Source organism: Festucalex cinctus, chromosome 11, assembly GCF_051991245.1.
Source record: "Festucalex cinctus isolate MCC-2025b chromosome 11, RoL_Fcin_1.0, whole genome shotgun sequence".
In the NCBI taxonomy this organism is placed as follows: Eukaryota; Metazoa; Chordata; class Actinopteri; order Syngnathiformes; family Syngnathidae; genus Festucalex; species Festucalex cinctus.
The window spans coordinates 18878383-18894111 of NC_135421.1; the positions used below are offsets into that span (position 1 = coordinate 18878383).

Consider the following 15729-nt stretch of genomic DNA (forward strand, 5'->3'; position numbering starts at 1 on the left):
AATAATTTGGCTACAACAATTACTTAGTAATTACTTAGTCAAGTATTTTGTCATTTTCACATATTATCTGATGACATGATATTTCACTATCATGAAATAGTATCTCATACATTGTCAATGGGCAACTAAATAGTTTGGGTGAAATTGTTTCGGTGCATGAAATTTGCATGTCGCTGGTCGTCCAATATTTTCCGTCAGCATCTCCCCTCCCCTCATTGCTCGTCATCATCGTCAGCAACAATCATCATTGCTCGCAAATAAAAATTGCGTCGGGGTCCAATTCGGTTAGCCTGAATATCCTCCTGTTGCAGATCCATCACACCAGCATCGATTGAAATTCAAACAGAATTCGCAGCTCCCTCCCACTGCTCGTTGAATCAGCTGGTGCTGGCGTCTGTGGATCTTACTCTGCTTCATCTATCCTTCCTTCCTTCCTCTCTTTAGTTTTTCCTCTGGTCTCTTGAGATCTCCTTAATTTGTTGGAATTTCGAGGTTTCTGGGGTTTTGTAACCATGTGGATGGCAGGAGGTGTTTAGTTGGTGCTGGATTTCACTTTGATTTATCTTTCTTTTCTTTGACCTTTCCTCTGGTCTCCTGTCCTTCTGAACTTCACGACTCTGGCGAGACTCCGAAGTATCTGGTTAAGGTGAAGGCTAATGGGATTTTTATTAGGTTTTAGGTGAATTAATGAGTACAAATTTACACTCACGCACGCACACGCACGCAAAGGCGCACATATGTACAAAAAAAAAGAAATGATGATAAGATGTTGAATCAGTAAGACTGCCGAATGAACAATTCTGGAAAAAAAAAAGAAAAAAAAGAATATCATCCTGTTCTTATGACTTAAGTTCATAATTATTTTTTGGGGAAATGTTATGTATCAAAAATACTTGTGGTATCGGTACTGGATATCGGTAACTACTCAAGATTGAGTACTCATATTGGTATCAGTCTGAAAAAAAAAAAGTAGTATTGAACATATCTATTTCTAACAGTGCATGCAAAATAATGGAAATGAGGACAAATCATGAAAATCTATGAAAAATCATCTCACTGAATAAAGCCCGAAAAATGTTGACCCAATTTGCATTTATGTTGACCCAATCATAAGTTAAAGCTATCAGTCAGTGCACCCTCTGAAGTTAAAAAAAAAACATGAAGAATCTCCTTCTGGAGTTACACAAAGCTTTTGGATCTTTAACCGCTGTCATAAAATGACAAATTAAAATAATAATAATAATAAAATAAAATAAACTGTGCCATGTGTTGATGTAGTTCTACGTTTGCAATATCCTCCTTCTGGGCACCCGTCATCCAATAGAAAATCTTGCAGGGAGCGCTGCAGGCTAACTTGGGCATTGTTGGTGCTGTCCTTATCTTAAAACGGATCTCTATCCTTCTTTCGCGGGACACTTGACCTTCCTCGACGCTCGTCTTCTTCAAGTGTGGCGTTTAAAAAAAAAAAAAAAAGGGAAAAAAAAAAAAAGAGAAGTGGGCTGGCGGAGCGAAGTGCAGCAGCAGTTTGGAGGAAAAAGCTCCCAAGTGGCGCACATATACTTGTTGTCTTTTGCCGGTGCGTGCGTGCATGCGTGCTGCCTCTCGTCGCTCTCTGTGGGATGTTACGTGGCTGACAACACTTTTGGGAGTCGCGTGTGTGCACGCAGGTGTGTGACAAGCCGCCACTTTTTTTTTTTTTTTTTTTTTTTTCTTCCTTCACACGTCAGAGATTTGATGACTTTCCCGTCGCGACTCGCCACATGTGGACCGCTGGACCACTCTTGCCTCTGACGACTCTCAACTTTGTGCTCGGAATATTGGACTACCTCTTCAGAACAGTTTTTTTTCAACTTTATTTTTTAAATGACTTTTTAGTTCCAATAGACAAGAAATGGAACACTCATTCATCAGAGTGACGTGCATCTTGGTGGTTTTCTCTCTGCTTGACAAAAGGTGAGTTCAATTCGAAAGTTAACTTTAAGTGGTTTTTGAACTTTTTGCAACCTTAAAAAGTACTTGGCTCTCTGCGTAAAACCACAATGAGCAACTGTAGTCTATGACTTCATCAAAAACTAAAACAAGTATTTTTAAACATTATGCTGCACTTAGAAAAAAAATACTGTAAGTTACAAATAAAATTGTTACATAAATGTGTAATAGAAAAAAAATGAGTGCAAATGCAATGTTGCTATTGTAGACTAGTGAAAAGTCAAATAACTAAACTATACTTGGACAGTTGTGTCAATTAAAGGTAATCCAATGCAAATTAGTATATTGTACTATACTTCAAAGTTAAAGTACTTGTATAGTTATACTGTACATGAGAAGTAAACAGAAAAGTGTTGTAATGGATCAAATGAGGCTGTTTGCATATACAAGCATAATTTATTCTTGATTTTAAATGTTATAAATAGATTTAATGAAATGATTCTTTGGAGTACTCATTCATGTTGATTAATACCCTTGATTAAAGTTAATTACATTTTAAGCAATATTTAAAAAGTTAAATACAACTGAACTGTATACTTCTTTTTCATGCTTTTACATTTTATTTGCACGAGAGATACTTTTTGCACGGCACACATTGAGCATGACTGCACTTAATTTATTATTGTTGATGGGTGTCATTTACGTCCTAAAATGCCTCCATTAAAGCTAATTACGCTTATGTATAACAACATATTAATGAGACAAAGTCATCTTGTGTAACTGGAAAATAATCAAGAACATGAGACTGATGTGTGCACTCGACCTGAAAATTTATAGCAGCAAAATAATGGAATAATCATTATATGTCTGTTTCCACCGTCGTTTATCATCTTTGGCCAATTACGCGGTTGGCCGTGCGCCCCTCCCTCGCAAACAATCTTCCTCTTAATTAGACCTTGCTCCTTGGAAAGAGCTGTCGAAACAGGCCTGCAGCGGGAAAGGCAACAGGTAGTAACAGACGCCCAAATGGAATTACAGCTGAGGGCGCGCAATCAAAAAAAAAAACCATCGCGGATGCGTGATCAACATCTAAAGCGCTTTGATTCGTGTTCAAGGTTCCTGCTTTTTTTTTTTTATTTCGCGAAAAAACTGCACAAAAGACGTTTGTTCTCTATAATTGGCTCGCGCACGAAAGACGCGGTGAAGAAATATGGAGAGAACGTGCGCAAAACTTCCAGCTGCATGTCAAGTCACAGTCAAGCGTGCACAGATGTGCGTGTGCGCCTGCAGACGCGCTCCGGGTCGTGTGTCCGGTATAACACACGAGGCAACTTTTCTCTCAGATGAACGTGCTTTTTTTTGCCGCCCGTGTTTTCCTTGTTACGCTTTTTGACGCTTTGTCTGTGATGCGGAAAAGTGCTTTCTCTTTAGTGGCTGTCAGCTCAATGACTGCGCTGTTGCATGACTGATCTGCAACAGTTGCAGATGATATTCAAGTGCTCCGCTTTCGTATAAGGCGTGGTGTAAATCTGCACAGGGGTGAGCTAGAATTAGTGTTGGTATTTTTGAAGACGTCTGCGAGATTTGCGACATTGTGTGCGTGGACACAGTTGACTTGATTCGCTACTAATGGAAGCTAATTGTCTTTAAAAGTGGCGTGTGAGAAGTGCGATGTTGGTCTTTGACATGGCAGAAGAAGAAACAGATTTGCATGTTTAACTCTTTTACGACCACGTTATAAAAAAAAAACAACAACAACAAAAAAAACACAGTGCCAGCCGATTTCGAGCATTTAACTCATCTTTTAAGGCAAACAGAATATTGTGCGCTTTTACTACATATACAATGTGCGTACCAACATGAAAGGCCGAATTCCATTTTTTCACTCGAAAAAAGAAGTTATGTTTCTTCCTTATTCCCTTCTTTAGTAATCACCATTTGAAAATAGGTCATTTGAGCGAAAATTGAAAAAGGAGAAAACGAGGTTTTTGTGAAAAGATACATTTTCTTCACAACATCCATCCATCCATCCATTTTCTTGACCGCTTATTCCTCACAAGGGTCGCGGGTTCTTCACAACAGTGACATTAATATTTTTTGTTTAATGACATCCTTGAAAACATTAAATTTCATCAGATTCCTTCATGTTTCATTATAATTCCATACAGAAGAAATACAATGCTGCCATCTGCTTGCCATTGTTAGTGGGTGTTTTTGATTCCACAACCCATTGACCAGGCAGCGCTGCACTTAGACGTTGCACTGTCCACTGATTAAAACCCCCCCCCCCCCCAAAAAAAAAAAAAACGTAGTTGACGTCATTTAACCTTTATGGCGGCATACATCGTGATTTTACTAATCGTTATTCAACGTTTTTGGCAGTCAAAGAGTTAAAAAGGACTTGCAGAAGATTGCAGATCTGTGAAATAAGTACTTGGTTGTGGAGGATTCTAAAAATATATTAAAAAGATACTAATACAACTAATAATTTGTTCAATTGGCTAATTTTTGCAATCATTTAGAGCAGGCTTCTCCAATCCTGCTCCTTGCGGTCCAGAGTCCTGCAGGTTTTAGATGTTCCCGTCCTCCAACACAGCTGATTCATATAATCAGCCCATCAGCACGCTTTGACTGATCCCGATCCCGATCTGTAGAATCAGGTGTGTTGGAGGACGGAAGCATCTAAAACCTGCAGGACTCCGGCTCTCGATGGCCAAGATTGTGGAAGTCTGTTTTAGAGGGTTTGATTTTGTCATATTTATGAATGAAATCCACGACTGGTTGGCAAAGTCTGCCTGTACCTCGATCAAATTCACACCAAAAAATCGTGTTATGCTACCTGCGCCAATAGTTAGACATGGTTCCAGCAAGTGTAAAGTTCAGCTATCAAATTATCAGGGGTGCCAGGCGCATCATCGATATGTCAAAACCAAATTCCCAAACAAGTGCATTTTGTTTTATTTCTTATGTTTTTTTAAAACGCATTTTCTCGGTTCATTTGACACTGATAATAATCCAAGTCAATTTATACGGCCCTTAATCACAAAAAGGGGCTTCACAAGCCCATAAAAAACAAAAGTCCACAACAGCCTCTAATCTAGACCATGAACCAGGTAAGGAAAAGGAAAAAAAATGGAAGAACCCTTGAGAAAGCATCACACAAGCAGAGATGAGTTGGATGCTGTTACTCACAAGATAAGATGCTATCCAAAGTTAGTTCAAATAGCACGAGAGTGTCAAACCTGCTCATCCAAAAACAACTTTGTGTGATTTTTAAAAGCGGGACCAGCAACATGTGAAGGTGATTATCCAAACTGCAGAGAATGTAGAGCCCAATTAAGAAAGACTTTGAATTAGAGTATTTCAGGACTTTTTAACATTTAATGAAGACTCTAATTGTAATTGCGGCGAGAAAAGTGCTAAACTGCTCCACGTTCGGACTGCACCCACAGTCTCGTCTTAAGACCCACTTTTACTCTTTAGCTTTTAGTTCAGCGTAAATTGTGTGGTCCTCGGGGTCATCTCGTGTTTTTTTTGGGTTAATTTGTTTTACAATTATTTTTAATCTATTTAATTTTTACAATGTTTTTTTTGTTTAAAATTATTTAATATATTTATTATTTTATTTTTTGTTTGTTTTCAAATTACTTTTATTTTTTATTTTATTTTTTGGTTAATTTGTTTTAAGATTACTTTTAATATATTGATTTTTTTAAATTGTTTGTTTGTTTTAAAATTACTTTTAATATATATTTTAAAAAAAAATCTTAATTTCTTTTAAAATTATTTTTAATATATTGAATTTTTTAAATTGTTTGTTTTAAAATGACTTTTAATATGTTAAATTTTCTTTTGATAATTTGTTTTAAAATTATTTTTAATATATTGATTTTTTTTTAAATTTTTTGTTTTAAAATTACTTTAAGTATATATATTTTTTAAATTTTATTTTATTTACTGTATTTTATTGACTGTTTTTTATTTGAATAGTTGGTTTTACTAGATTTTATGTGTATGATACCGTGCAGATCTCAATGTGCTCTTTGTTTATAAAATGTGCTATAGAAATAAAGTGGATTGCATTGGAATTTATAAAGAACCAAATGCGGCTCCTTATGCCGTTTTCACTGTTTTTTTTTTTTTTTTTTTCTGTTTCCCATGCAGGGTAGACTCCAACGAAATCTTGGGCCTGAAGCTCCCCAACATCGACCCGATCCTGAACGCCAACACGGTGTGCCTGACGTTACCGGGGCTGACCCGGCGCCAGCTGGAGGTGTGCATGCGCAACCCGGACGTGACGGCCTCGGCCATCCAGGGAATCCAGATCGCCATCCACGAGTGCCAGCACCAGTTCCGAGGGCACCGCTGGAACTGCTCCAGCCTGGAGACCAGGAACAAGATACCGTACGACAGCATCGTCTTCAAAAGAGGTTCGACTTGCTAACTGCCAGCGCTCAACGTATCGTCAGCCGTTTTAACGGATATTTTTAGACTCACAGAATATTGAGTTCTGCGATAATCGGGGTTATGATGGCAGAAGAACGGGAAAAAACACCCATACCAATATTTAACAGTTACAAAGTTTTGACACAACATGTCGTCTGAACTGGTCGCCAACCAACATATATCATATATGTGTAAATAATAGGGCTGGGTATCGATTCTAATGTCCTCAATCGATTCGATTTCGATTCACAATTTTGATTTGATTTTTCCCGATTCAGTTCAATTCACTTCAGTTCAATCCGATGTCGATTAATTATAGAACGTCAATTCTTTTTAAATGTCAAGGACATGATAAAAACTCCACAACGAGTAACGAGTCAAATGATTTAGTTTATCAATGAAAGTAACGTGTTAAGTGTTACACAAACATTGACATCACGTTCATAATTCTGATTTAATAATTGTAAATCTGAATTTAAAATGTTCTGAGTTGTCTTAAAGTGCAATGAGTCAGGTCTTTCATAAATTTAAGAAAATACTTTTAACTCATTTGCTCCCAAAAATGTATAAAAACATTCCATTTTAAAGATTGCCATCCTCCCAAAGACGTAATTATGCGTTTTTTTGTTTTTTTTTCTATGCTAGAGAAAAGAGAAGCCTCTAAAGTCAAGAGAATGCTTGAAGCAATAGTAGTTACTACAAAAACGGCCAGCAGATGGCAGCAGAGTATAAAAGTAATGTAACAACAAGCTGTTTTTGTCAGTGTTTTCACCAGGAATGTGAATATTGGTGAAACTTAGCTGTATTCTAATGCTAATTGCTGCAAAACTGAAATACAAATATACTTTTTCTTCCTGGTGAATGTAAGAGACTCTAATCTTTCTTTTGGTAAGTCCATGTTTTTATAACAATAGAACATAATATCATAATATATGTGGGCCTTGCAAAATCAGTCAAAGTCCAGTAAAACAGCTGGGGGGCAAAGTGGGTTGCTTCAGTGAAAATGGCTGGGAGTGAATGAGTTCAAGTCAAATATGAAGTCAACACTGTTATGGTACTCAAACCAACTTTGCAGATTTATGGACGATTGTCAGTTTATCACCTGCCCACACAGAGCACATATTGTGCTATTGATACATGCGACAGACTGAGGTTACATTGCAAACAAATATCACGGAGACGTTCAGACTGTTATATATACTTTTTTTTTTTTTTTTTAATCAGGTATATTCGCGAGACACGTGTGGTCCTTTCATGTATTTATCTTTTTGCTCTTGCATCGCTTCCGTTCAAAAGACGACGTGTGAAGCAACACGTTACGCTTCAAGGTTGCCGCAAAACTTTACAAGACACGCAGAGGAGGGGAAAAAGTATGGGGGCATCCATCCAAGGTTTGATGTTCCAACAGGTTGCGGTTTTCACACTCAACTTCACATTGACGCCATTCCTCAAAACGAGATGCTCACGGGACAGATGAGCAGCTCCAACGACACGCGTGGATGAACGTACTGCATGTTAGCGTAATCTATTTCTAAGCCCATCATGTTTTCGCTTGTTTTTCGACTGTGAGCGCACGAGACGAAATTACACACGCAGTTAGTTCGGCTGGCTTCTTCCTCCTTTGGAACCAGCCAGCGGACGGTCCTGTCCTGTCCTGTCCTGTCCTGTCCTGACGGCGGATCAGACAAAAGATGAGCCGAGTTCAAAAATTGGTCACCTGCAGATTACCAAACTTGGGCGCAGATCAGTTTCCTGGGGCCGTCGTTTGAAGTGTTTCAAGTTAGCTACAAAAGGATGAAAGAGGATCTCAAGCCGGGTTACTGACTGGAAAGGGCATCTGCTTCTTTGGGGCGCCCGAGATTGATGAGCAGGACATTTTGAGTTGAGGTCAATTTCACCCAACGAGGAAGACGAGAATACATTTTTGTATCATCATGGCTTAATATTTCAATGTGAGTAGCAAGGGAGGCTATTATTACTTTTAAACACACTTTTAAAGGAATAGAAATGGGCTACATAACAATGCAATATAATATGTTATGCAGTAGCTATGCCCCTTCTGATGATGTTGTCAGTTGTTATGCAGTAGCTGCGTCCCTTGTGATGTAATTTGTAGTTGCTATATCTCCTCTGATGATGTCAGTTGTTATGCAGTAGCTATGTCCCTTTTGATGATGTTTTCAGTTGTCATGCAGTAGCTGTGTCCCTTGTGATGTAATTTGTAGTTGCTGTATCTCTTCTGATAATGTCAGTTGTTTTGGAATAGCCATGTTCCTTGCGATGTAATTTGGAGTCGCTAAATCTCCTCTGATGATGTCAGTTGTTATGCAGTAGCTATGTCCCTTCTGATGATGTTGTCAGTTGTTATGCAATAGCTGTGGCCTTTGTGATGTAATTTTTAGTTGTTATATCTCTTCTGATGATGTTGTCAGTTGTTATGCAATAGCTATATGTCCCTTCTGATGGTGTCAGTTGTTATGCAATAGCTATATGTCCCTTCTGATGGTGTCAGTTGTTATGCAATAGCTCTGGCCTTTGTGATGTAATTTTTAGTTGTTATATCTCTTCTGATGATGCAGTTGTTATGCCGTAGCTATATGTCCCTTCTGATGGTGTCACTTGTTATGGAATAGCAATGTTCCTTGCGATGTAATTTGGAGTCGCTAAATCTCCTCTGATGATGTCAGTTGTTATGCAGTAGCTATATGTCCCTTCTGATGTGTCAGTTGTTATGGAATAGCAATGTTCCTTGCGATGTAATTTGGAGTCGCTAAATCTCCTCTGATGATGTCAGTTGTTATGCAGTAGCTATGTCCCTTCTGATGATGTTGTCAGTTGTTATGCAATAGCTGTGGCCTTTGTGATGTAATTTTTAGTTGTTATATCTCTTCTGATGATGTTGTCAGTTGTTATGCAATAGCTATATGTCCCTTCTGATGTGTCAGTTGTTATGGAATAGCAATGTTCCTTGCGATGTAATTTGGAGTCGCTTAATCTCCTCTGATGATGTCAGTTGTTATGCAGTAGCTATGTCCCTTCTGATGATGTTGTCAGTTGTTATGCAATAGCTGTGGCCTTTGTGATGTAATTTTTAGTTGTTATATCTCTTCTGATGATGTTGGCAGTTGTTATGCAGTAGCTATATGTCCCTTCTGATGGTGTCAGTTGTTATGGAATAGCCATGTTCCTTGCGATGTAATTTGGAGTTGCTAAATCTCTTCTGATGATGTTGTCAGTTGTTATGCAGTAGCTATGTCCCTTGTGATGACGATGTATTTGCCACTCTTATTTTGTCAAGTTACTTTAATTTTGTAGTTGCTATGGTGTTGCTATATCCCTTGTGACGGTGTTGTCAGTTGCCATGGTCCTGTATTAGCCAATGTTTGTCTAACTACATGTATTTTGTCATATATGCCATTATTCCGTCATACAGAATTGTGCATTTCCCTAGCGAGAGTTACTGAATGACAACTTTTGTCAGTACGTTGAGTTTGCTTTACTGAGGTTTCTCTCAGCACGTTGAGGTTTTTTTTTTTTTTTTTCCAATGCAAGCTGTCTTCCATGTGTTCTGCATCCAGCCCAGCTCGCTGTGGTTACTTTGTACTTCTGAGTTCTGCGTCCAGCCCGCTCAAGGTTCTCAGTGAAGATTTTTCTGTCAAGTGTTTTCTTGGAGGGATTTTTGTATCCAGCTCATCTCTTTGTTATGACTTTGTATTTTTGTATATAAATGCTGTGTTTCCCAACTTTGGTGTCTTGGGTCCTACTTCCGCAGCTAATGTGAAATTTTTACTTGAACGAAGCAGCAAAAATGAATATATAGTTATATAGTTAGCCTAATAGCATAGTTGCTTTCCTATGTCACATTCTAAACACAGGTATGTTTTATTGATATTGCGAGAGTATGTTAAAAATGATTTGGGCAATTATGCTGCGCCAGGACTTGATTTTTAAATTGGGCCAGAGCCTTTAAAGCAGGTAGTAGCTGGAAAATAGTGCAGTTAAAACATCATATTTGACTTCCTACTCCCCACTATCAGCATGACCTTTAACCTACTTTCCCTATGCAGAACTTCATGTCAAAGTTGTTTGTCACTATTAGAAGAGACAGTTGCTTGTTTGAAATGGTTGCCTTGCCCCGGGGTGGCGAAAACTCCAAAAACCGCCGACATAAACAACCCCTTTTGAAACGGATGATTCATACGATACGTGTTGACTTACTCCGTTCCACAAAAGCTACAAAGTGGCTCAAGTTAACAGGCTGCAACCGGCATCGCGTGCAGCCGCTACTCCCGTTTGCTACTGTAAACGAGGCAGATTTACAACCTTGGCGGCGAGATCATCCAGATTGGTTTCATTCTCTCTGGAAGTGCTCATAACAAATCATTTGCCGATGGAGTTGATGTATTGGAAACAGGTACGATCCACTTGAAGCCACTTAAAAGCCCAGCTGGCAGAATTGCACGGATCTTTGTACAGTAAGTGCGCCTCGTTGTGTCATTTGACAACGGGAGAAGGGCTCAGATCCTCCTGCCACGTATCAGCGCCTTGATGGATTTCATCAAATTTACGAGGCCACATTCGCTGCCGGTATTTATCTTGCATTAAAAAAAAAAAAGCCGCCTCCAGAGGCAAGACATGAATAGACAGAAATAGGGGAATACCTCTTCATTCGGTTACTTTGTCCTGTTACCGTCTTCCCGCAGGCTGGGCTGCTTCTAATGCTTTTACTTCCCTCGCCGGTGCGAGTGCTCGCAAATTTGCTCTCAGCACTTTGCCAACTCTCGGCGGCAAAGGCGTAAACCAGCTCCCGTTGGTTTCCGTAACACAAAGTGACAGTTTCCCTTGAATCTTTCATTCATTTTGCCACTTCCTCTGCCATCAGTTCAGCCGGGCATGCCGCAGCCGGTGAATTATTTGTTAGATTGATTTGTTCCCCGTCTTCTGGGGGCCTGCATTGCAGCGAGCCCGGCTCGGCGCAGGGAAAGACCTAAAACGGGGTTTCTATGTATGAGGCAGAGCCTAAGTGCTGTCCAAATCTCATGAGGTGGAGCGTGTGTGTGTGTGTAGGTGGCTGTACAGTGGGAATCACTGAATAAAACAATTTGTCAAATACTGTACCGCAAGCCTTAAAACTTGATTTGATTAATGCACTTGTTTTTTTTGTTTTTGTTTTTTTTACCCAACATAAAAAGTTGTTTGAATTTTTTTTTTAGTATGTATTTATGCAATTATTTATTTATATATTTAGTATGTATTCTGCATTACTCAAATACCGTGTTGTCCCATTTACTCTTAATGAATACCATTAGGGTGTAAGGCAATCAAATAAAAATTAAATTAATAATATTTATTATTAAAATTCTATTTTATATATGTGTATTTATTCATATTTATGTATTATACAATTATATTAATTATAAAAACAATAAATTAAAAAAATGTTTAATCGTAATTAATCGCATGATTTCAATAGCTAACTCACGATTAATTGCAAATTTTATATCTGTTCTAAATGTACAATAAAATGTACAATAAAATATTTTTTCTACGTTTTCATACCCTTGTTAACATAAAATTGGGGGAAAAAAATGTTAAATTAATAGAAATATGGCTGCAGCTTTTTGTCATTGATACAGTAATTTCAAAATAATTCATAAAATGGAGTTAAAATTGGGCGGCACGGTGCATGTGTGGTTAGCACGTCCGCCTCCCAGTACTGAGGACGCAAGCTCGAGTCAATGCGTTTGGGTGGAGTTTGCATGTTCTCCCCGTGCCTGCATGGGTCTTCTTCGGGTACTCCAGTCTCCTCCCACATTCCAAAGACATGCATGGCAGGTTAATTGGGCACTCCGAATTGTCCGACTAGTCTCTGTGTGCCCTGTGATTGGTTGGCAACCAGTTCAGGGTCTCCCCCGCCTACTGCCTGAAGCCAGCTGGGATAGGCTCTAGCACCCCCTTGTGAGGAGCAAGTGGTTAAGAAAATGGATGGATGAGTTAAAAATCAAAAGATGCACACTGTATGGTAAAAAAAAAAAAAAAGTGTGATATTGATTCATGTGCAGGTCATTTTTCTGCCACTAGATGGCATAATTGCATTTGTAAGACGGTGACAGCTCAGTGGATTTTTCTTTTCATATTAAGAGCTATCCAATCTTTATAAATAACTGGTAAAATTCTGGACGTTTTTTTTTATTTTCTTTTAAATTGTAAAATACAACTTGACCCCAGTCTCCACGAATATATGCATTATTAATTTATTACTGCTAAATTTTGACCTGGATGTGTCTGCTGCGTTGCGACTGGAATTCCCCCAATACAGGCTTTCCAAGTAAGGGGCGGTCATAAATTGCACATTTAAAAAAAAAATAAGGGGTGTTAAAGGAACTTTAAATTAACTCAAAATTAACACACTAATGTTGACAACCCTAATATGAACAAAATTGTTATTTCAGAAGTGTGTATCAAACTGGTCGCGTTTTAATCAGTACCCTAACCCTAAAAGTAGCTTTCAGTTTCAAACAACCATCATGCAGCCAAAAGAGGGGAAAAAGTCACTCAGTTCCGAGGCAAAGATCTTTGCAAAGATAAAGAATATATCTTGTCAAGGAATTGATTGATGGTCATGAGGACACGTTACACTTGACATGTAAACAGCTGGCCGGCGAGTGAATATCCTGCGTATAATGAAAAGTACAACCCAGACGGAACAATGCGTGTGTGTTTTCTTCTGGTGGGCGTGGTGGAGGTCTGTTCAAGCTCAGCTGCTCTTCAGGGACAAAAGCAACACTTAATTGCTGTTGTCCCAGATGTTTTCCTGTTTTTATGTGTGTTGATTTTAGACCTAATGGGAAAATCCAAATCATCTGTGTCTCCTTAGCCAACGTTTGTTTTGGATCCTTTGGTAATCATCTCCATAAGCCTTTTAAACGTGTAACTCGCCTACTGGGGTAACATGTTGTTGTCCTTCGGGCGCATATACAGGCCACACTCTCTTGATCAAAACGTGGGTGTTTTTTGGAATGTGGGAGGAAGCTGTAATGTAGTACCTGCCTGACATCCTCTCCCAACCCCCAAAACATGTAATTAAGTTTGAAGACTCCAAATTGCCCGTAGGTGTGAATGTGAGCGTCGTCTGGTATCTGCCTTGGGATTGATCCCAAATTAGCAGGGATTAAGCTCAGTTTACTTGTCGTGACCCTCCACAGGATTATTAGCACGACAGGAAAGGAATCACTTCCTGATTGTGACGCTTCGTTAAGGCTGACGAACACTGGAGTCAAACGATGTGGAACGACTTTTTGCTCAGTGCGGATACTTTTCCAGGTCTGTTATTTTTCGGTGAGAAGAACTCACTGGGTGAAGTTACTTGAGCTACATGCTAAGGGCAGACATTCAGGTAGCCAATCCAAATGTGACCTTTGCTGACATGATTTCAAGATGGCGGCCCCCTGCTGCTTGATATAAGGTGACGCCTAGTTGATAAAGCGAGGAGTAATTTATCTTCTGATATGTTTAATCTATATTTTCCTCGCTAGATGTTCATTTCAAGGTTTTGTGAGGTAGAAAATTCCACGAAAATGTGGACTGTGCACCACTTTAAAGGATCATAGATTGTGTCTTTTTTTTTGCGCTCCATTCTTCCTCATGTTTCCATTTTTTCCTAGCTAAGAAACTCGGGGCGCTAATTAGTGAACCGCCAGGCTTCACGTGTTGTCTCCCTCCGTTGGTCACTGTTATTTTTCTATACAGTCAATTATGTCGAGTAAATTTGACTATTTCAGTGATAATTTCGTCGACGAAAGATTTTCGTCATGAAAAATTTTTTACAGATGAAAATTAAATGGAAACTAAAATAAAAGCCATTCGTTGAGACTATAAAATTGACTGACAATTTCGTCAATGACTAAAACGAAATGAAAACACAGTGACGAAAATTCACACAATCCAATCGGAAGGAATGAAACGCAGGTTGGAGAAAAGAACCACTCACAAACACAGGGTTCAGTGCACTTTATATAATGTAATTTAATTTAATTAATTTATTGAATTTTATTTATTTCATTATGCTATAAAATTCATCTCAAGCAATTATGTACTTTTTAATTTAGGTGAAAACTAAGTTATATTATTGTCAGTTCAACATGTTTCATTGAAACAATTAATAAAAGACACCGTTGTATTAAATGTGTCTTGCGTGTTAAACTACAGTTACAAATAGACGCGTTTTAATTTTCTGTATCTAAAACTTGAAATGTATGCTGAAGGAAAATATCGACTAAACTGTCAATTTGGTCGAAAAAAATTGCTCTTTTTCGTCGACTAAAATTGGATTAAAACTAAAATACAACCAGATGACTAAATTATGACTAAAACTTTAATTAATTTTAGTCAAAAGATTATAACTAAAACTAAGTTAAAATTACTTGTCAAAATTAACACTGCTCTATTTAGAGTAAATTTGATTATTTAGAGTGGGCCCAAATAGAGTCAGTTTTAGAGTAATATTTACACTTGGAAGAGAGCAAAATACAGAATTGAAAAAATAAAAATAAAAGTCGCTCAAGGGTTAAGGAACAAACTCACGACCTTCAGTTTGGGAGCTACGCAGCTCTTGTTGTGTGTTCGTGTATCGCTCATGTCAGCTAGAATCTTCGTAACTTCAAGAGACCAAAACAAAAATGTTTTTGTTCTCTTGGATATAAGTAAAAAGTAGGAAGGGCATAGCTCAAGTGAAGATTGTGAGTTCTTTGCTCAAACCTTGTGTGATTTCTTTTTTTCTCCAATTCTTTATTTTACTCTCTTCCAAGTGTATTACTCCAAAACTATTTGGTCCCACTATAAAGAGAGTCAAATTTACTCTACGGAATTTACTGTGTTATTTTTTTTTGTAATATTATTATTTATTGTTATTTCTTCACCCGTCACCCTCACAGGTTTCCGAGAGAGCGCCTTTGCCTACGCCATCGCGGCGGCGGGCGTGGTGCACGCGGTGGCCAACGCGTGCTCCATGGGCAAACTGAAGGCCTGCAGCTGCGACGAGAAGCGGCGAGGCGACGAGGAGGCCTTCCGCATCAAACTGCACCGCTTGCAACTGGAGGCCATCAACCGAGGGAAGGGGATGGTCCACGGCGTCATGGAGCACTTCCCCGCCGAGCTGCCGGGCCCGCAGGACTCCTGGGAGTGGGGCGGCTGCAGTCCCGACGTGGAGTTCGGGGAGAAATTCTCACGGGACTTCCTGGACGCGCGCGAGACCTACCGGGACATCCACGCTCGGATGCGGCTTCATAACAACCGAGTCGGCAGACAGGTGAGTCAATGGCGGGGTGGGAGTGGAAAATGTGTTTCAGGAATCAT

General features: G+C 38.9%; 1 protein-coding gene across 2 annotated transcripts in view; it reads left to right on the forward strand.

Moving 5' to 3' along the window:
* Positions 1 to 1469: 1469 nt before the first annotated feature.
* Positions 1470 to 15729, forward strand: part of wnt10a (wingless-type MMTV integration site family, member 10a) — a 34318-nt gene continuing 20058 nt past the window's right edge. Inside the window, exons 1-3 of one of the 2 annotated variants that reach the window (XM_077536175.1) lie at positions 1470 to 1953; positions 6094 to 6359; positions 15309 to 15682. In XM_077536175.1, coding sequence (XP_077392301.1) covers positions 1892 to 1953; positions 6094 to 6359; positions 15309 to 15682 — 702 coding nt within the window. In that variant the 5' untranslated portion in view covers positions 1470 to 1891. The remainder of the gene's footprint in view (positions 1954 to 6093; positions 6360 to 15308; positions 15683 to 15729) is intronic. The other variant, XM_077536176.1, reaches the window with a different exon arrangement.